This window comes from Leucopleurus acutus, assembly GCF_964270905.1.
Source record: "Leucopleurus acutus genome assembly, chromosome: 1".
Lineage (NCBI taxonomy): Eukaryota > Metazoa > Chordata > Mammalia > Artiodactyla > Delphinidae > Leucopleurus > Leucopleurus acutus.
This window is the reverse complement of record NC_139142.1, coordinates 86,252,800-86,273,926: the sequence shown is the minus strand read 5'-3', so window position 1 is coordinate 86,273,926 and position 21,127 is coordinate 86,252,800. Positions and strand designations below refer to the sequence as shown.

Genomic DNA, 21,127 nt, shown 5'->3' with positions numbered 1-21,127 from the left:
CAGAACTAGAACAAAAAATTTCACAATTTGTACGGAAACACAAAAGATCCCAAAGCCAAAGCAATATTGAGAAAGAAAAATGGAGGTGGAGGAATCAGGCTCCTGGACTTCAGACTATACTACAAAGCTACAGTAATCAAGACAGTATGGTACTGGCACAAAAACAGAAGTATAGATCCATGCAACAGGATAGAAAGCCCAGAGATAAACCCATGCACATATGGTCACCTTATTTTTGATAAAGGAGGCAAGAATATACAATGGAGAAAAGACAGCCTCTTCAATAAGCGGTGCTGGGAAAACTGGACAGCTATATGTAAAAGAAAGAAATTAGAACACTCCCTAATACCATACACAAAAATAAACTCAAAATGGATTAAAGACCTAAATGTAAGGCCAGACACTATAAAACAAAGGCAGAACACTCTATGACATAAATTACAGCGAGTTCCTTTTTGACCCACCTCCTAGAGAAATGGAAATAAAAATAAACAAATGGGACCTAATGAAACTTAAAAGCTTTTGCACAGCAAAGGAAACCATAAACAAGACAAAAAGACAACCCTCAGAATGGAAGAAAGTATTTGCAAATGAAGCAACTGACAAAGGAGTAATCTCCAAAATATACAAGCAGCTCATGCACCTCAATATCAAAAAAACAACCCAATCCAAAAAGGGGCTGAAGACCTAAATAGACATTTCTCCAAAGAAGATACACAGATTGCCAACAAACACATGAAAGAATGCTCAACATCAGTAATCAGTAGAGAAATGCAAATCAAAACTACAATGAGGTATCACCTCACACCAGTCAGAATGGCCATCATCAAAAAATCTACAAACAATAAATGCTAGAGAGGGTGTGGAGAAAAGGGAACCCTCTTGCACTGTTGGTGGGAATGTAAATTGATACAGCCACTATGGAGAAGAGTATGGAGGTTCCTTAAAAAACTAAAAATAGGCCTTCTTTGGTGGCACAGTGGTTGAGAGTCTGCCTGCCGATGCAGGGGACACGGGTTCGTGTCCCGGTCCGGGACGATCCCACATGCCGCGGAACGGCTGGGCCCGTGCGCCATGGCCACTGAGCCTGCGCGTCCGGAGCCTGTGCTCTGCAACGGGAGAGGCCACAACAGTGAGAGGCCTGCGTACCGCAAAAAAACAAACAAACAAACAATTAAGGACATTAGGTTAAGTGAAATAAGTCACAAAAAGACAAATACTATATGATTCCGCTTATATGAGGTACTTATAACAATCAAATTCACAGAGACAGAAAGTAGAATGGTAGTTTTCACAGGCTGAAAGGAGGTAGGGGAATGGGGAATGGGGAGTTATTTAATGGGTATAGAGCTTCAGTTTTACAAGATGAAGAATTCTGGACATTCGTTTTACATCTATGTAAATGTACATAACACTACTGAACTGTACACTTAAAAATGGTAAAGATGGTAAATTATACATTGTGTATTTTACCTCAATTAAAAATTTTAATTTTTAAAAAAGACAAACAATAATAAGTATTGTTGAGGGTATAGAGAAATTGGATTTTTCATAGTGGTTATGTAAAAATGGTGCAGTCACTTTGGCAAACAATTTGACAATTCCTCAAAAAGTTAAACACAGTTACCATTTGACCCAGCAATTTCACTCCAAGGTATATACCAAGAGAATGGAAAACATCACACAAAATCTCACAAGTAAATGCTCATGGCAGCATTATTCTTAAGAGCAAAAAAGTGAAAGCAACCCAAATGTCCATCAACTGATGAATGCATAAACAAAATGTGGTATATCCATACAATGGAATATTATTCAGCCATAAAAAGGAATAAGTACCAATACATGCTACATGAATGAATGATGAAAACATGGTAAGTGAAGCCAGACCAAAAAAGCCATATATTGTATAATTCCATTTATATGAAATGTCCAGAACAGGCAAATCTATAGACAGAAAGTAGATTAGTGGTTTCCAGGGCTGAGGGAGGGAGGAATAGGGTTTGTAGTCACTGCTAACAGGTATGTGGTTTCTTTTTGGAGTGATGAAAATTTCTGAAATTGGATAGTCGTGATGGCTGCACAGCCTTATGTATGTATACTAAAAAACACTGAATTACACAATTTAGTAAATTTTATGTTATGTGAATTCTATCTTAATAAAAAAATAAATATATGCTTGATGACAGAAACCAGATATTCACATAGTCTTAAAGTATCTTCCTCAAAGTATTTAGTAATTACAAAGGGAAAAATAGTAAGTTTACATTAGAGAATCCTGGCAGACACCACCTTAGCTAAATGATCAAGGTCAACATCACCAGTAAAATACCAACACCATGTACACCCTGATATGATGCACTGAGGAGGGCACTTTCATTTCTGTGGTATGCTTCCCCAAAATGCAAAATCTTACTCTAATCATGAGAAAACAGCAGATAAACCCAAATTGAGGGAAAATTATACAAAATAACTGCCCAGCACTATTGAAAAGTGTCAAGGTCATGAAAGATTGAGAAACTGTTTCCAGATCTACAGAGACATGACAACTAAATCCACTGTATGATCCTGGACTTGATACTGGAAGAGGAAAAGGATATTAGTTGGAAAACTGGTGAAATCCTAATAAATTCTGTACGTTAGTTAACAGCACTGTACCAAGGTTAATTTCTTAGTTCGATAAACATTCTATGCTATGTATGATATTAACAAAAACTGAAGACGGGTGAAAGATATAGGAGAATTGTCTTTACTATTTTTGCAGCTCTTCTGTAAGTGTAAAATTTTCTCAAATTTTTTTAAAACTGTTCAGAAATGCTTCATGACATTAAAATATTTAATAGAAGGACTGAGAGATGAAATTTAGCAAACTTCCCAGAAAAGGAGAATAAAATTCTAGACTTACAGGCACTTGTCTTTGATGTGACAGAAGCCATCCTTCACCTGAGAACAAATAAGCTTATAAACTAAATACTTTTCCTAAAGCATGGTACCACAAAGCCTTAACCATTTTACCCCAAAAAGATAATTATCGAAAGGGAAGAGAACAAAAGAATGAAATGTTCTATAAAAGATGTGACCTCGGGCTTCCCTTGTGGTGCAGTGGTTAAGAATCCAACTGCCAATGCAGGGGACATGGGTTCGAGCCCTGGTCCGGGAATATCCCACATGCCGCAGAGCAGCTGGGCCCGTGCGTCACGGCTGCTGGGCCTGTGCTCTGGAGCCGGCGAGGCACAACTACTGAAGCCCGAGCACCTAGAGCCCGTGCTCCGCAACGGGAGAAACCACCGCAATGAGAGGCCAGCGTACCACAACGAGGAGGGGCCCCTGCTCACCACAGCTGGAAAGGGGCCGCGCGCATCAGCGAAGACCCAATGCAGCCAAAAATAAATAATAAATAAATTTATTTTTTTTAATAAAAAGATGTGAGCTCTTTCAGCTTGTCCTAAGAAAATATATGCTGAGCATTTATGACTGACTATCTCCAGTCCTACCTCATGTTCTAATTTCTGACCCTGTTTACCTTACATCAAAATAAAATCTGTTTTATATTAGCCTCATATACTCAGAATCTTACAGTTCAAGAGGCCAAAGAGATAATCAAATCCACTGGTTCTCAAAGTGCAGTCCTGGACTGTTGTCTCTAGGAAACCATTTTAGACATGCAAATTCTATACCCACTTCAAAACTTCTGAATCAGAAACTGGTGGTGGAGCCCTGCACAGGAGCTTTAACAAGCCTCCCAGGTAATTCTGATATAGGCTAAAGTTTGAGAACCACCAATCTTATCCAATTTCCTCACAGTAGAAGTGATCTGCTTAAAGGTACAAGGTTTCTTAGAAGCGGCCATGACTAAAACCCAGGCTTCCAACCCCCAGTCCAACGCATTTATGACTTAGCCCACCCTGTCCCACCACAGGTCCTAGTTCATTACAACACCGCCTCAATTATCCCATCTCCCTTTCCCTACCATCATTTTCTGTTCTAGTTCCATCAACTTTTCATCATGTGGTAGGGTTTTACCTTGTCTTGCATAAAATTTGTCACTTTAAATGAAGTACAACACTCCCGGCAGGCAATATAAGCCAAAAGAATTAGATGCTTAATTCCTTAAACTGATGGAACTATTATTTTAAATAGAATTAGTGTTTCTCACGTATCTTCTCTACTCCATCACTTGTCTCCTTTACATAATTAAAGGAAATATTCAGCACATGAATGCAATCAATTAATGGTGATTTTCCTAACCTGACATGGAGTCATTCAAATGCTATATGTCCCACAACTCAGCTTCTTCTGGTACACTGTGCATAAATATGTAAAGTGAGCATGACACCATAAAGTAGAAGCTCAAAAATAAATGCAATAAGCTGACAGGAAGAAAAAGGGAAGCAGAGTGAAGATTAAGTCAATCCCCTCTTTCACAAATCGAAACCAAGAGTAAAATTAACCCAAGGAAGTTATGTTATACATTTAAAGAATAAAATTTCAGTTAAACATAAATTAGATGACAAAATAATCTGTTTGAGCTAATGAGACCCTTGATAACCTTAGCTTATCAGAACTTAAAAACATACTTTTAAATATGAAAAATTTGAATAAGCTAGTAATTAAATTCTTACCATGCCTGGTGTGGTACCTTCATCACTGTCTCCATCCTGGCTGCTTTCTGTATCAGCACTGAGAATCACTGTATCTGAAGTGCTCTTGTATTGCCACTTGTTACTTTCAGCATGAACATCTAAGGATGATTTTTGCAGAGTGGATTCTGCCTTGGAAGATGTGGCTTCCATCTTTGGGGTTAAAATCCTTCTGCAAGTTTTCTTTACTTCAGCCTTCTTACATTTCTTACATGCCACTTCATTGTTAGAATTCTTATCTAATAGGGATTTGGAGCGCTTAAGTTGATCTGGCTTGTAGCTACTGAGTGAAAAGGGAACAAGATACACCTTAGCTGTTTTTCCTAAAACTGTAGTCTGTACCGGTCTCAGAGACACATAAGCGATGTTTTGGTTTTCCTTATATTCATTCACCTATTCAGGTCAATAAAGGAAAACAGAGAGTATTAAAATTCCAGGTTTTAAGCCTTTTCTTACAGATCTGCATAAATAAATCTAATTCCTATTTCATAATGACAACACAAAGCCAAACTGATAGCCTGTAAGGAAACCTTTTTCCCTCAAAAATCTAGATACCTAATTCATTAACCTGAATAGAATTATTTATTATACTGGACACATTTCTTACCCATGAGTCGTCCAGACCAATAATAAAAATGACGACAGGGGCTTCTGGTGGCGCAGTGGTTGGGAGTCCGCCTGCCGATGCAGGGGATACGGGTTCGTGCCCCGGTCCGGGAGGATCCCACATGCCGCGGAGCGGCTGGGCCCGTGCGCCATGGCCGCTGAGCCTGCGCGTCCGGAGCCTGTGCTCCGCAGCGGGAGAGGCCACAACAGTGAGAGGCCCGCGTACCGCAAAAAAAAAAAATAATAATAATGACGACAATTTGTAACTGAGGAGACTGAGTAACTGGAATTGTTTCAAGAGTGGGAAACTGACCATAACGACTGCAAAAGCAAATGCAGGCTTCCGGATCCCAGCCAGACACTATTTTGGGGGTTATTGATAAGCATCTTCCTCAATGCTGAAGGTCTACTTTCCAGAGGAAAACCAGGACAGGCATCCCGCTTATCTTTTAAAGCAACACCCCCAAAAACCCGTTAAACTGAGAGATGCCCCAAGGAGCAGGAAAGTTTTAGAGTCAGGAGGTGCCGGGTGGCAAGTCCTCCCATCCTCCTCGGCCTATGCCCGGCACACCCCTCACGAAGACTGAGGCAGGAACACACCCGAAAGGGACAAGCCTTTTCTCCCATTCACCTGGAGTCGCTGTCTGAAGCCCACCTTTTCCTCGGCCTCCGCGCGCGACCCAGACATCCTCCCTCCGCTTAGCAGCTGGCGTCTTCCCGCCAAGATTGCGGCGGGAGGCGGGGATGGGTGGAGGTGGGAGGGGTGGGGAGGGGTCCGGGGAGGGGGAGGCCAGGGCGGCGCAGGAGGGTTCTGATCCCAGCCGGTGGGAGGGGGAGAGAGCACTGGGCGTTACATTAGTCTCTTAAAGAGGCAAGGTTGCCAGCCTCACCCCAAACTCAAATTCCTCAGGGAATAGAAAGGACCGAATCGACATTTTTACCTTGGATCCCGGTGATTTTGATACTGCTGATGCCAGTATCTCACTTTGAAAAACACCTGAGCCTCTCCTAAGGAAAAACCACCTTGCCTAGCAACGTGAGCCTGGAAAAGACTCAGGAGCACTTAAATACCATATGAAATAGAGAGGAAATGAAATCAATATATATGCAGCCTTTACCTCAGCCCCTAGTTCCTTGTAATCCCACCACCAGAAAATTATGCCCAATGGCCACCGTATTTTCTTCCTAGGAATAGAAGCATTTTGATTTTTTTTTTCAAGAGCTGATAACTTAAGCTGGTTTAAACTTCACCCACCAGTTAACTAAGTTGGTTTAAACTTCGCCCACCAGTTAACTAAGATTTAGTGATGACCTTACAAAGCCCAAAGACTGGGGAAATGTTTTAAATAACTTTTGTATCACAAAGCATCATAAATAAGATTTCAGGGCACTGTATTTCTTATAGTCACTGCCATATTAAACTTTTTTTTTTTCCTATTTTCTGGGTTGCCGCGAGCAGAAAAAATTGCCTTCCCAACAGATTTACTCCCTCTGGATAGCATAGTTTTGGAGCTGATGAATTTATAACAAATTTCTATCTACTCTTTTACAGTCCTTTTCTTTATAGCTCAAAACTGCTCCCTTGATTGGTTACTTGAGTTATCCACTGTTCCTTGATCGAGACTTGCCCAATTTCATTTCTTCTCCCAGCTGAGGCCCAATTTTAGGATACAGGTGAAATAATTTGAGAACAAATCCTATTAACAGCACCTTTAAAGCCCTTCAGGAACTTGCACACTCCTTGACTCAAAAATTACTGATAAAATCAAACTTTTCATAGTGTCTGATATATACCATGTTATTTCTGGACTTCAAGACTTTGCTCAGGCTGTCCCTTCTCTCCCCACCACAGCAGTTATAAAACCCTTTCTACAGTGACTGTGTTCTGACTACCAATTAGGCTATGTTTTTTAACACAACCCAACTAGTAAATTGGGATTATTTCAGTTACTCTTCTATAAGCCCTTCAAGACTTACTAAATGAAATTCAAGTTCCTGGAGGAAACAAGCCTTTCAACAATATTCCATACTCCTTAGAGAAAGCTAAGCGTGGTGCTTAATAATTACTTATGGACTTTTATATACAAACATTTCAGCCAGGAATATGTTTTAATAGGCAGTCTCCAGAAACGGAAAGAACTGTAAAGCCTAAGAGTGTTCGGATTTCAGGCACTGTTCTAAGCCGCCTGGGGGATTTTTTTTTTCTTGCCACTTGCCCTCACGTGACCAAAAAATACCTCACCACAACCCGCTCAGCCTCATCAACTGAGCTAATCAGGTGCTATTAACAGGATTTCTATTCCGATTAAACGCTAACTCTGAGCTTTCAACAACCTGGACAAACCGCCCTTCACTATCTCCTCAGTTTCTTATCCCTCACTACCCGATTTTCCTTGGCTTCAAACCAACTCTAACGAGCGAAACCTTTCATTCAGCCTTTCCTCGCCGCAGGGTCTCAACAGCAAAGCCCAGCGGAAGCAACTTCCCGCCAGAAAGTGCGTCCAAATACTGCGAGACTGAGGAGGCCAGGGCGGCCTATGAACGTGCGCAGTAACAGACTCGACGTTCTGGCCGTAGGCGCCCAGACGTCCTCCACAATCCCACAATCCTCTGGTCGCATATTTCCGGTTTTTCTAGCTCAGCCGGAAGTGGTGTCTCTATCAGTGGCGCAGCAGTGTACAGTGGCCTTAGTGGAAGAGGTTTTTTCTGTTCGTTGACGTTGTTCTGTTCTGTTCAGTTTGGAATCGGTCAAGTTTGGGGAGTCACTGCCGCTGCCGTCAACATGTCGGTCCCAAGCTCACTCATGAAACAGCCGCCCATTCAGTCTACGGCTGGGGCCGTCCCGGTTCGCAATGAGAAAGGTACTGTGCTGAGCGGCTTTCCAGTCGGATCTTACCTCTTTCCCCAGCATATTCCAAACCTACCCCGGGCCCACCACCTCAACCCCAGCGACCCTTACGATCTTGCCCCCTATTTCTTCAACTTTCCCTATCAAACTCGCATCCAGTCGCGTTGCTTAGGGGAAACAAAAGCTGCTTCCGTCTCATCCTGTTACTAGAGCCTGTGTGCTCTCTCCTACAGCAAGCACCCTGTTGCCTTGGCCTCCACCAATAAGTTAGACTAATAAATACAGTGAATGCCTGCTGTTTGCAAGGGGTTGTGTGGGATACAATCCCTCTTTTGTTATCCATAGTCTGTTTTTGATGCTTCTATAACTCTTGTCGTTGTTAATTACATGTCCATTTCCCTCTACTGCATCATAAGCTCATAACCTCTTGAGGCAGGAACTCTGTCTTATTAAACATTTTATCCCTTCAACCAACGCAGTGCCTGTATTTGTTAAATTGAATACAAAATGGTGTAAGACAGTGGTGTAAGGAACTCATAGTCTACTAGATGTGAGACATGCAAAAAGAGGCACATTCTAAGCAGCTGTATGGTCTTTTGCACCTATAATACCTGTCACATAGGTGATACAAACGAAGTGCTTAGGGAGGGCAGAGAAGGAATAATCTCTTCAGATTGGGGTATTTAACTTGATCTTTAAAGGATGGGTGCAGATGGATGAAGGAAAACTGTACCTGTTTGGGAAGTCAGACTGAAAGTTAGAGTTTTTTCAGTAAAGTATTTGAAAACTAATGTCAATTCTTTTTTTAAAAAATATACGGTACCTATTCTTGTGCAACCTGCCTTTTTTTTTTGACTCAACATGTTTTTTGAGAAGTATTCTTTGAATACATGAAGATCTTATTCATTCATTTTAACTATTTATGAGTTCCATTATATAATTAAACCACAGTTTGCTCCCTGCTGAGGGACAGTGTTGTTTTGTTACTTTTTCTCCTGTTACAAACAGTGCTTAAACATGTCTCTTTAGTGCACTTGTGTAAGAATTTCTCTAGGGTAGGGTGAACCTACATTGACACATCATTATCACCCAAAGTCGGTAGTTTACATTAAGGTTCACTCTGGTGTTGTACATTCTGTAGATTTGGACAAATGCGTAGGGACATTTATCCATCATTATGGTATCACACAGTATTTTTACTGTGCATTTAAGGTTACTTCGTATCTTTTCATGGCTTGATAGCTCTTTTTTTTTTTAATTGCTGAGTAATATTCCATCATCTGGATGTGCCACGATCTATTTACCCATTCACCTAGTAAAGGACATCTTGGTTGCTTACAAGTTTTTGCAGTTATGAACAAAGCTGCAGTAAATATCCGTGTGCAGGTTTTTGTGTGGACATAAGTTTTCAACTCCTTTGGGTAAATACCAAGGAGTATGATTGCTGAATCATACGGTAAGAGTATGCTTAGTTTTGTAGGAAACCATCAAACTATCTTCCAAAGTGGTTGTGCCATTTTGCGTTCCCACCAGCAGTAAATTAGAGTTCCTGTTGCTCCACATTCTCACCAGCATTTGGTATTGTCAGAACTCTGGATCTTAGCCAGCCTAATATGTGTGTAGTGGTATCTCATTGTTTTTTTAATTTGCATTTCCCTGACATATAATGTGGAACATCTTTTCACATGCTTATTTGCCATCTTTATATCTTCTTTGCTGAGGTGTCTATTAAAGTCTTTTACCTCACCTTGTTCTTCACAATTGTCTTGGCTCTTTTTGACCTCCTGTTCTTCCATATGATTTTAAAATCGCCTGAGAACAGCTTTTAATGAAATTGCATTAAAATTATAGATCACACATTTATCGATCAACTCGGGCACAGTTGCCAACTTCTCATCCTTGAACATGATATATTTCTCCGTTTATTTTGATCTTTTATATCTTTAAATACAATTATATATTTTTCCTCCTAAAGGCCTACATCATTTGTTGATTTATTCCTTAGTATCTTACAGATTAGTTGCTATTGTAAATAGTATTTTTTAACTGTATTATCTAATTATAGGTAGCCAATGTACAGGCACATTTATTTTTATCTAACGTTTATCCAGCATTCTTCTTGAATTTTTTTTAGCTTATCTGTTGGTTATCTTGTATTTTCTACATAAGTAATCATATAGTCTGTAAATTGTGGCAGTTTCTTCCTTTTCAGTTCTTACCTTTTATCTCCTTTTCTTATTGCTTTAATTAAAACCATAATATAACGTTGATTAGAAGATATGATAGGGACAACCTAGTGATGCCCACTGTTTTTTAAAGGAATGCCTCTAATGTTTTATCATTAAATATAATGTTTGCTGTATCTGTTGTTAGATTATGTCACTTTAAATGTATAAACTTTATTTTTTTTATTTTGTTGTGATTTCTCATTGTTTGGTTTCTTTTTCCGGTACGCGGGCCTCTCACTGTTGTGGCCTCTTCCATTGCGGAGCACAGGCTCCGGACGCGCAGGCTCAGTGGCCATGGCTCATGGGCCCAGCCGCTCTGCAGCATGTGGGATCATCCCAGACCGGGGCACGAACCCATGTCCCCTGCATCGGCAGGCGGACTCTCAACCACTGCGCCACCAGGGAAGCCCTCTCATTCTTTTTTTAATATTTATTTTTTTAATTTTTAAATTTTATTTATTTTTTTGGCTGCGTCGGGTCTTAGTTGCGAAATGTGGGCTCTCTCGTTGAGGCACGCGAGCTCAGTAGTTGTGGTGTGTGGGCTTAGTTGCCCTGTGGCATGTGGGATCTCAGTTCCCCAATCAGGGATTGAACCCGCGTCCCCTGCATTGGAAGGTGGATTCTTTACCACTGGACCACCAGGGAAGTCCCATAAATATATAAACTTTAAATAGTACATTACTTTTTTCCCTGTTAATTTTCTAAGGTTAAGCCATGCTTGCAGTCCTGGGCTAAATCCTGTTATGTCACTATAGCTTAGAGGGGTTTTTTGGTTAGTTTTTATATTGCCTGAATACATTTGCTATTATGTTATTTAGTATTTTTGTATATGTTCATAAGTGAAATCCACCTAAAATTTTCCCTTGAATTGTACAGTTTGGTTATCAGGGTTATATTCTTCTTATAAAATATGTTGGTTAGTTTTCACTGATTTTCTGTTCACTGGAATTGTTGGTATTTGTAAAAGACAGATAATCTACTCTTGCAGGTTTGATAGCACATAAGCTAAAAGAAAAGAAGGTAGAAATAAAGATCAGAAGATTGCGTTATATGGTAATTTATAAAAGCTGCCACGGAAAAGTCTCAAACTAAAAGAATGAACAGTATTTTAATTTTATATTCCCACTTAAGTCATCCTTACTGTGTGCTGGGCACTATTACAAATAATTCGCTTAAGCACATAGTTGAGGTGGAATAGCATGAATTTGTGTTGGAGGTAGTCTCCCTATTTGGGGGGACTTTTTCTATTGTTTCACTGCCCGCCTTCCTCCACTTCATTGTACCCAAGCTAAGCCTCATTATCATTAGTGTTGGTGTTCACAAGAATGCCTTCGCATGACTTGGCCTTTGTAGGAAAACAGCATTAGATGAATAGATGGTTGGGTAATGGCTCTCTTCTTCTCCTGCTTGGACTCTGGTTTGCCAGGAATACAGGGCTCTACCTGGAAAGGCCAAGGGTTGAAGGACATTGGGAAAGAGGCTACTGAAACATAAGTTATTTTTCTCACCTAGGTGAGATTTCGATGGAAAAAGTGAAGGTAAAACGTTATGTGTCGGGAAAGAGGCCAGACTATGCCCCTATGGAGTCCTCAGATGAGGAGGATGAAGAGTTTCAGTTCATTAAGAAAGCCAAAGAACAAGAAGCAGAGCCTGAGGAACAGGAGGAGGATTCATCTAGCGACCCTCGGCTACGGCGTTTGCAGAACCGTATTAGTGAAGATGTGGAGGAGAGGTAATGACTAGGGTTATGTTTCCCTGGACCTGAACCCCTACAGGTTAATTAATAGGAACAACAGCAGTAATAGCTAATACTTGAATAGTACTTACTATGTGCCAGGCACTGTTCCAGGTATATTACATTTACTAATTCTTGTAATCCACATAATAACCTTATGAGGTAGGTACTGTTATCCCTATTTTTACAAGTGAGCAAACAGGCACAGTGGGGTTAGGAAAATAACTCATTAAGGTGATGGAAAACACAGACCGTTGGTTGGTTTGTTGAGGAGTCTTTTTAGCACAAAGATGTTTTATAAAATTTGAGAAATTTGATTTTATCCATGCATTTATTCTAAAGGCCAGTGAGGAGAAATGACACTGATGAAGTAGGAAAAAAGGACTGATGTCGAAAAGGGAGCCTCGCAATGAGGGGTTTTGTGTATTGTGTATTGACTGAGACATTACCTTACAGAAGAGGCCAGAGGCCCCAAATTTTCACAGTTCACATTGTCTAAAGGAGTTTTTTCACAGAGCCCTGGGCCCAAACAATTCTGTTTATTTTATTAAGTAGTTAGATCCAAATGATTTAATAAATATTTATGTCCTAGCAACTTAGCCACTTGAAAAATATAATATGTATAAAAGAAAAAACATTTTTATTTCGTTTTTACATAACCACAGTTACTTACTACTGGGGTTTGCGTGTCTCTTGGGCACTGACAACTTCTCAAACCTTAGAGTCACATTGGCACTGTCACTCATTTCCTGTTGCATATTGACTTCATGCAGTACTTGCTTTTTATCACAGCAGCCCAAAAATCCCAGTTTTACTAAGATATATCATTGAAAGGAAACATAGTGTGATCTACTGTTGAAATTGTGAACTACCTTGAGCTTTAAAATATATCCCAGTGCACCCATCTACGTTTGTTGCAGTGCTCCAGGGTGCGTCAGCATACATGTAATGTTTTGGGTCCAACTTGACTATTTGTTCTAACAGTTTGAGTTAGTTTCTTTAATCTGCCCCTCAGTTTCCTCATCTCAAGACTTCAGTACTAATAAAAGCAAACATAATGTCCAGGTGCTCTGTGACTAAGGAAATGTGGTTGATGCCTCTTCGTTTTTGTGAGGTTGGTGTTACACTTGGACACTGTCTTTCAGATTGGCCCGACATCGGAAAATAGTGGAACCTGAAGTGGTTGGAGAAAGTGACTCCGAAGTGGAAGGAGATGCTTGGCGCATGGAACGAGAAGATAGCAGTGAAGAAGAAGAGGAAGAGATTGATGATGAGGTATAATTTCGGAAAGTGGGAAGTTCTTTCTGGATACAAGAAAAAGTTAGGGCTTGTGCTCCTTTGATGAGGCCTTAAAGGCGCAAGATATCTGCTTTTGGCAGAAGTCTGATCCAGTGTTCCCTGCTTATTGGGGATAGGATTGAAATAGAATGGTACTAAACATAAAATAGATAGCTAGTGGGAAGCAGCCGCGTAGCACAGGGAGATCAGCTCGGTGCTTTGTGACCACCTAGAGGGGTGGGATAGGGATGGTGGGAGGGAGGGAGATGCAAGAGGGAAGAGATATGGGGACATTATGTATAACTAATTCACTTTGTTATAAAGCAGAAACTAACACATCATTGTAAATCAATTATACTGTAATAAAGATGTTAAAAAAAAAAGAAATAGAATGGTACTAAGTTGCATTTACTCATATCGGAATTTGTTGAGCTTGATGAGGTTAAAATAAAAAGACATCTCAGAGCACAGGCCAATTAGCTGACTGGCTTGGACATGTAACTTGACAGGAAATAGAACGGCGCCGTGGCATGATGCGTCAACGAGCGCAGGAGAGAAAAAATGAAGAGCTGGAAGTCATGGAGGTGGAAGATGAGGGACGTTCTGGGGAGGAGTCAGAATCAGAGTCTGAATATGAAGAGTACACAGACAGTGAAGATGAGATGGAGCCTCGCCTTAAGCCAGTTTTCATTCGGAAGTAAGTATCTCACAAACCAGGCCTGAATCCTGGAAATAATTACTGCTTTCCAGGTCTGAAGATGGAAGCCTCTTTTCCCTCTCCTGCTCTTCTGAAATGTAAGCACCAAGGAAAAGTCTTCTGCCCAGTGCCCCAACTCGGCAGGGTATTTGCTAAGGAATATCTTGTTAGCAGGGAGACTGAGTTTGTTTTCACATCTTCTTTTCCACTTAAAGAAAACATACCTGCCAAGGTGTTATATTCTTTTAAACACAAAATCAAGCTTGAAGAGCAAATTCCTATTCCTTTCCTAATGGCTAGAAATCCTAGAGTCCAGCAGATTTCTTGCTATTCAGGCAATTCTCAAAGATGATGGAATTTTGATGCTCTGAAAACCAAGAATGACTCCCATTTTGGGCTCTTTGCAAATAATAGAGCCAGAGATTGTTGGGCTTTGTCTGGTTTGGATGGGACTTAATTTAGGGGAACAGAGACCTCCACTCTAAGGGCTTTGGGTAATTAACAGGACCTCTGTGCCGCAGGAAGGACCGGGTAACGGTTCAGGAACGTGAGGCTGAAGCATTGAAACAGAAGGAGCTGGAACAGGAGGCCAAACGCATGGCTGAAGAGAGGCGCAAGTACACACTCAAGGTACTGGAGGTAGCTGTGAGGATTGAATGCAAGGAGTTGTGTGCTTAGGTCTGTCTGAGGAGAATAAGGAAGTCCAACAGTTGAACTGTTCTCCCTATCCAGATTGTAGAAGAAGAGACCAAGAAAGAGCTGGAGGAGAACAAGCGGTCCCTGGCTGCACTGGATGCACTCAATACTGACGATGAAAATGATGAGGAGGAATATGAGGCGTGGAAAGTTCGGGAGCTAAAGAGAATCAAGAGGGACAGAGAAGATCGAGAAGCGTGAGTAATAGGATGGGCCTAGAGTTAAATACCACTGGTGGGACAGGTTCCTAGTAGGGTAGCTCTGAGGATCCACACCTACTATGAGTTCCATTCTAGCTTCCTTTAGGGTTCCTGCAACTGGGTGGGTTCCCCATACATTGGAATGTGGCTTTTACAATAAAATCAGGAAAAAGAAACGCATTTTGTCCATGTTTCTCCACAATAGAGTGCCAGCTGATACTCCCTTTAGTAGTTTCCTAGTAGACACACACAAGTTACTCACTGTAATCAGTTATCTGTTGTTGCATAACAACCCAACCCAAAAGTAAGTGACTTGAAACAATTATTTCTCATAATTTTGGAGGTTGGCTATGCAGTTCCTCTGCTAATTTCACCTGGGTTCTCTTACGCAGTTGCGTCCAGCTGGAAGATTGACTGGGCTTCACTCATGTGTCTGGTAGTTGGCTCTGTCAGTTACGATGCCTCACTTCTTGAGTAGGCTAGACTAGTTTCCTTACATAATGGTCTCAGGGCAGCATTCTAAGAGGGCAAAGTTGGAAGCTGGCAAGGTCTTTTGAAGCTCACATATCATTTCTGCAAAGGGACATGCATACTGTGAGGGGAAGAATTTGTGGCATTTAAATAATCTACCACAATCACTGTGTTAGAGCAGAATCATTTCTGAGCTGCATCACCCATTCCTAAAAATTGATAGGAATGAGAGAGGGTAATCCCAGATTATAATCCTCAATAGAAGACTCTGTCCTCAGCCTGCAGTTTCTAAGGTTTTTATCCTGGGCGTCAAGGAGTCCATGTACCCTTTAACATTGTATGAAAAATTATGTTTATTTGCACTTTTTGAAGAAAAGGGATCTATGACTCTCCACCCCAAAAAAAGGGTTAAAGTCACGCAGTTTAATTAATGAGGGTGATTCTTGGTTTGTGACATATAAGCACATTACTAAAGAAATACCAGTAAACTCTTATACAGAGTTATTTGTTTTTTAACATATAAATTTATTTATTTATTTATTTTTGGCTGTGTTGGGTTTTCGTTGCTGCACATGGGCTTTCTCTAGTTGGTGGCAAGCGGGGGCTACTCTTTGTTGCGGTGCATGGGCTTCTCATTGCAATGGCTTTTTTTGTTGCAGAGCACGGGTTCTAGGCACCCAGACTTCAGTAGTTGTGGCACACGGGCTCTAGAGCGCAGGCTCAGTAGTTGTGGCACACGAGCTTAGCTGCTCCGCGGCATATGGTATCTTCCCGGACCAGGGCTCGAGCCCGTGTTCCCTGCATTGGCAGGCAGATTCTTAACCACTGCGCCACCAGGGAAGCCCCCAGAGTCATTTTAAATTCTTGATTTTTTTTAACTAAGAAGGCTTTTTAGGGAAGGGAAATTAGTAATGTTATAAAATCAAGCAGTGGTAGTATGTCTAAACCTCAGAAAGGCTAGAATCAACTTTCAAAAGTTTGCAAAACCTGGTCTTGCAAGCATAATGAAGACTATGTCACCCTCTTATTTATTGAGCTCCCGATCTTGATTCCTAACAGGTAATAACTAGAATTGATGAAGATGAATGATGGTTGAAAGGAGCTGGGACTGTGTCATATTCAGATAACTGGGTCTTTCTGAAGCTAAAATGATACTAATAAATAGTTTTGTTCTCTGGACAGGCTTGAAAAGGAGAAAGCAGAAATTGAACGCATGCGAAACCTGACTGAGGAAGAGAGGCGAGCTGAGCTTCGGGCAAATGGCAAAGTCATTACCAACAAAGCTGTTAAGGGCAAATATAAGTTCTTACAGAAGTATTATCACCGGGGTGCCTTCTTCATGGTAAGAAGTGAAAAGAGAATGGGAAAATGGAGCAGTAGGAATAACTCCCCATTTCCCTGGTCCTGGGATGTTACTTCCACTTGCCAGTGGTCAGCTTTCTCATTTGCTTTTTGCCTCTGAAGAATACAGCACCAAATAGAGGAAAGCATTGGCAACAGGATTTTAGATGTAGCAGCAACTGTTCTCTTTTGGCCCCAGCTCTCAGAAGGAGGAAATGATGTAATAGAAGAATTGAGGAACTGAAATAGTGATCTATATAGATACTAGACTGTTTGGGTTCCCCAAATCACTTAGATATCATTATCCATAGCTGAGTGAGAAATTTTGGTTATGAGAAAACCAGGCTCTGCAAAGAGCTTTACATTAACTCATTTTGGGTGGCGTAAGTTTAATTTACTTCATTCTGAGCTGACAGAAAGTGACTAAGTCTAACCAAAAAAATTGTTAATTATCTAACCATTATGTGTAATGCCATCATCTTTTTTCTTCATATAAAAACCAAAGTCAAAATATCAGTCTGTTAACCCTGTATAAAGTGAAAAGGACTTCTTCCAAATTATTTGGGTTAGCACTAGTGATAATTCCTTAATAGAGAGATAGCAGGAAAGGGAATGGGAGAATTGGTTACATTTATTACTCTAATAGCATGTGGTTTGTCAAACTATTTCCTGATGTTAAAGAAGTTTTTATCAAAAACTAGACTAGCTTTTTCAAATGCTGTATAGCAAACCTTAAATATCCCTACTGCAGCTAATTCCTGCCTTTCACTGTAGAAAAATTTTAAAACTTCACTGGAGGATTCCTTACTCCTCTCCCTCCATAATCGGTTTCAGTCTATCTGCTCAGCAGGAAATGTTTGCTTATTATGTAGTTTTCCAGCCCATGTGGTTTTCAAGATATGAGTCAGTGGAGATTATGAATTACTTCTTATACTGCTTCAAAGTCATAAAATATCATTGCTTAAGCATTTCAGCAGCTTTAATAATCAAGCTCCTTAAGGAAGCAGTGCATTGCTGACTGTGACACATAAGGAGAGGTTTATGTGAGTCTTTTGGTGCACATACTCAAATATCAACTCTTCTCATCTGGACAAGGAGAGTGAAGTTGAAATGGCTTCTGAGATTAAATGAGGGACTCTCAGACTCTAACAAGGAGAAAAGTTGGTTTCATGAAAACTGTTTAATTGTCCTACCTTTAAATTGGCCTTTCTATAGCTGAAGGGAAAAAGATTACTCCAAAAGTATGTTTGGTTAAAGGACTCAGCTCTTCCATGAAACTTTCCTTAACTAAAATGGTACTATTTTAATTCTTTCAGCACATATGTTTATGATCTGTATCATAACATTATAGTCTTACTTATATGTTGATTTGAAACTATTCTCTATAGTTATTTTATACAGTTCATTAAGTAAACCTTTTGAGCATTTACTGTATGAAGGGTACTACTGTTAAGCACAGCTACAGGTTATATAATCCTTGCCCTCAGAAGGCTTACAATCTAATAATAGAGCTAAGGCAAATATCTACTGTAACATAAGGAACAGTGAAAGTACTAAGGGACTTCTGAAGAGAGAGGTGTTATATGTGGTAGAAGATTGAAAAGGGTAACATCAAGGAGGTGACATTTAAGATATATAGACTTCCTGGAACTTCTCTGGTGGTCCAGTGGCTAAGGCTCCACGCTCCCAATGCAGGGGGCTCAGGTTTGACCCCTGGTCAGGGAACTAGATCCCGCATGCTGCAACTAAAAGAAAAAAAAGATCCTGCATGCCGCAACTAAGGATCCCACACGCTGCAAGGAAGATCCCACGTGCCGCAACTAAGACCCAGTGCAGCCAAATAAATAAATAAATCTTTTTTTAAAAAAATTAAGATGTATAGACTTCCTGACATTCAGGGGGGTAGGAAGACATTCCATGTAAAGGAACAAGAAATGGAGGCAAAAAGTATCATCTGTAAAGGCAAAGGAGTAGATTAAGGCTACACAGCATTTGGCCTTGACTAGTACACAGAGGAACTGTGCTTATTTAATAAAGTAGAGAACCATTGAAGGTTTTTGAGCAGGACAGAGGTATAATGAGAGTTGTGTTCTAGAAACATTAATCCCATGAAATGTGTAAGATTGATTGCAGGGAAAAACTATAATAACCCAGGTAATGAGAATCTAGGTAATTGAGAGAATGTTGGTCCTATTAACAGAAGTTAAGTCAGGAAGAGGCTGATTTGGAAAGGTTAGGGATACAGTTTTCACTTTAGATGTGAGTTTGAAATCCCAGAATACCCAAGCTAAGATGTGTATTGGGCAGTAGAAGAATCAGGATTGGAGATTTGAGAGGCCTGTATGAAGTTGAAATCATGTGAGTGAATGAACATGTTGAGTGCAGAGAAGAATACAGCCAACCTTCAGGAAATGTCTATACTTAGGAAGGAAAAAGACAACACAAGGGAAAAAAAGATTATCATCTCCTCAACTAGATGTAAGCTCTTGGTTCAATAGGTTCAATACCCTCTGCTTTCTTTTTATCCCTTGTTGTAAAATTTAAAAAATTTGTAGTTTGAGGGACTTCCCTGGTGGTCCAGTGGTTACGACTCTGCGCTTCCACTGCAGGGGGCATGGGTTCGATCCCTGGTCAGGGAACTAAGATCCCGCATGCAGCACAGCATGGCCAAAAAAAATTAATTAAAATAATAAAGTTAAATGGTTTTAAAAAATGATCCCTAAAAAACAATGTAGTTTGAATATATGAGAAATAAAACCACAAGATTGATAAGACTCTTTTCTACAGGATGAGGATGAAGAAGTATACAAGAGAGATTTCAGCGCACCTACCCTGGAGGATCATTTCAACAAAACCATTCTTCCCAAAGTCATGCAGGTATGGGGTACCTTAATGACATGAGAGAGAAAAGTAACGTATTGAGGGCTGTGACATGATATGTCTGGTGGTATAACTCATCATCTGTCCTAACAGGTCAAGAACTTTGGACGCTCTGGTCGTACCAAGTACACCCACCTCGTGGATCAAGACACCACCTCCTTTGACTCAGCATGGGGCCAAGAGAGTGCCCAGAACACAAAGTTCTTTAAACAAAAGGCAGCTGGGGTACGAGATGTATTTGAGCGGCCATCTGCCAAGAAGCGGAAAACTACTTAACTTATTCTTCCAACTATGGGACACAAGGGGAAATCTCAGCATCTGGTCCTTGATTGTTTTTACTACTATTTACATGGCCCCTGTATCCAGCCTGCTGAGCCTACTGCCATACTTGTGACACTGGGCAAACCTAGTCTTTGAGGTGCTTTGTGAGGTTTGGACTCATGCTGAGAAACCTGCAGAAAAGCACTGTCCAGGTAGGATTAGAGGCTCCCCACTTAGGACTATTTCTGAGAAATCTTCAACTTCATTATTGCTCTGGCTTCCCATATTCACTTGGGACTGTTCCAGGTTTCTTTTTCCAGCCCTTAGCTTGGGTTAGAAAAATGGATGGGCATGTAAGCGGACAATATTACTTCTACTGTACAGGAAATCTAAGCTCATTGAAACCTGTTTTGCATTTTTGGGGTAAATTTTTCTAGATGAACATTACTTTTTGATCCATTTATGTGTGTGTATGTGTGTCAAGAAATAAAAGAATCATACACCAAGAGGTTTTTTAGCATACCAGAAATAAAATGTGCAGGCTGACAAGTATCTACCTATTAACTAAAATAAAAGACAGCAAGGAATTATCAGGCAAATTATGTTTCACATTTTAATCATCTCCTTTGATCTCAGAAACCAGCACAGATGCTAGACAGGCTGTATTGTAAGTGGCACCTAGATTTATTCCATGAGCAAATGTGTACGTGGTTGTCCTTGCTGTCTAAACTGTAGCTGTATATAGAACAAAACAGGACACATGAAATGAGGAATCCATATAGCATACTGGTATCTTCTTGCCCAGCTCATATATCGAGGGCATAGTGCTCTGAGTTGCAATGTAGCGACAACATGTTAGACGTCACTGGCAGAGTTAAATTTAATTTTTTCCATTTAATATTTACCACATGACCACCGTGCATGTGGCAGAGCATTAGGAGTCCCAGGGGTTATAAGAAATGACATTTAACCAGTGGGAAGACTATCTCTAAATTGCATTAAAAAATGAGAAGAGGGGGGACTTCCCTGGTGGCACAGTGGTTAAGAATCCGCCTGCAGGGCCTCCCTGGTGGCACAGTGGTTGAGAGTCCGCCTGCTGATGCAGGGGACACGGGTTCGTGTCCCAGTCTGGGAAGATCCCACATGCCACGGAGCGGCTGGGCCCGTGAGCCATGGCCGCTGAGCCTGTGCGTCCGGAGCCTGTGCTCCACAAAGGGAGAGGCCACAACAGTGAGAGGCCTGCGTACCG

General features: G+C 40.7%; 2 protein-coding genes across 2 annotated transcripts in view; one reads left to right on the top strand and one right to left on the bottom strand.

Annotated features, from left to right (window-relative positions):
• WDR76 (WD repeat domain 76) overlaps positions 1 to 8,027 on the bottom strand; it is a gene marked incomplete at its 5' end in the record, with an annotated part of 64,198 nt that extends 56,171 nt beyond the window's left edge. Inside the window, 4 exons of the mRNA XM_082850331.1 lie at positions 4,620 to 5,030; positions 6,185 to 6,251; positions 7,668 to 7,876; positions 8,010 to 8,027. Coding sequence (XP_082706457.1) covers positions 4,620 to 5,030; positions 6,185 to 6,251; positions 7,668 to 7,876; positions 8,010 to 8,027 — 705 coding nt within the window. The remainder of the gene's footprint in view (positions 1 to 4,619; positions 5,031 to 6,184; positions 6,252 to 7,667; positions 7,877 to 8,009) is intronic.
• MFAP1 (microfibril associated protein 1) lies at positions 7,908 to 20,524 on the top strand. The gene is made up of 9 exons (XM_082846269.1): positions 7,908 to 8,104; positions 11,832 to 12,051; positions 13,200 to 13,329; positions 13,842 to 14,029; positions 14,551 to 14,659; positions 14,762 to 14,922; positions 16,579 to 16,738; positions 19,525 to 19,614; positions 19,711 to 20,524. The coding sequence occupies exons 1-9, from the start codon at positions 8,026 to 8,028 to the stop codon at positions 19,891 to 19,893; spliced, it is 1,320 nt and encodes a 439-aa protein (XP_082702395.1). The 5' UTR covers positions 7,908 to 8,025; the 3' UTR covers positions 19,894 to 20,524.
• Positions 20,525 to 21,127: the final 603 nt, after the last annotated feature.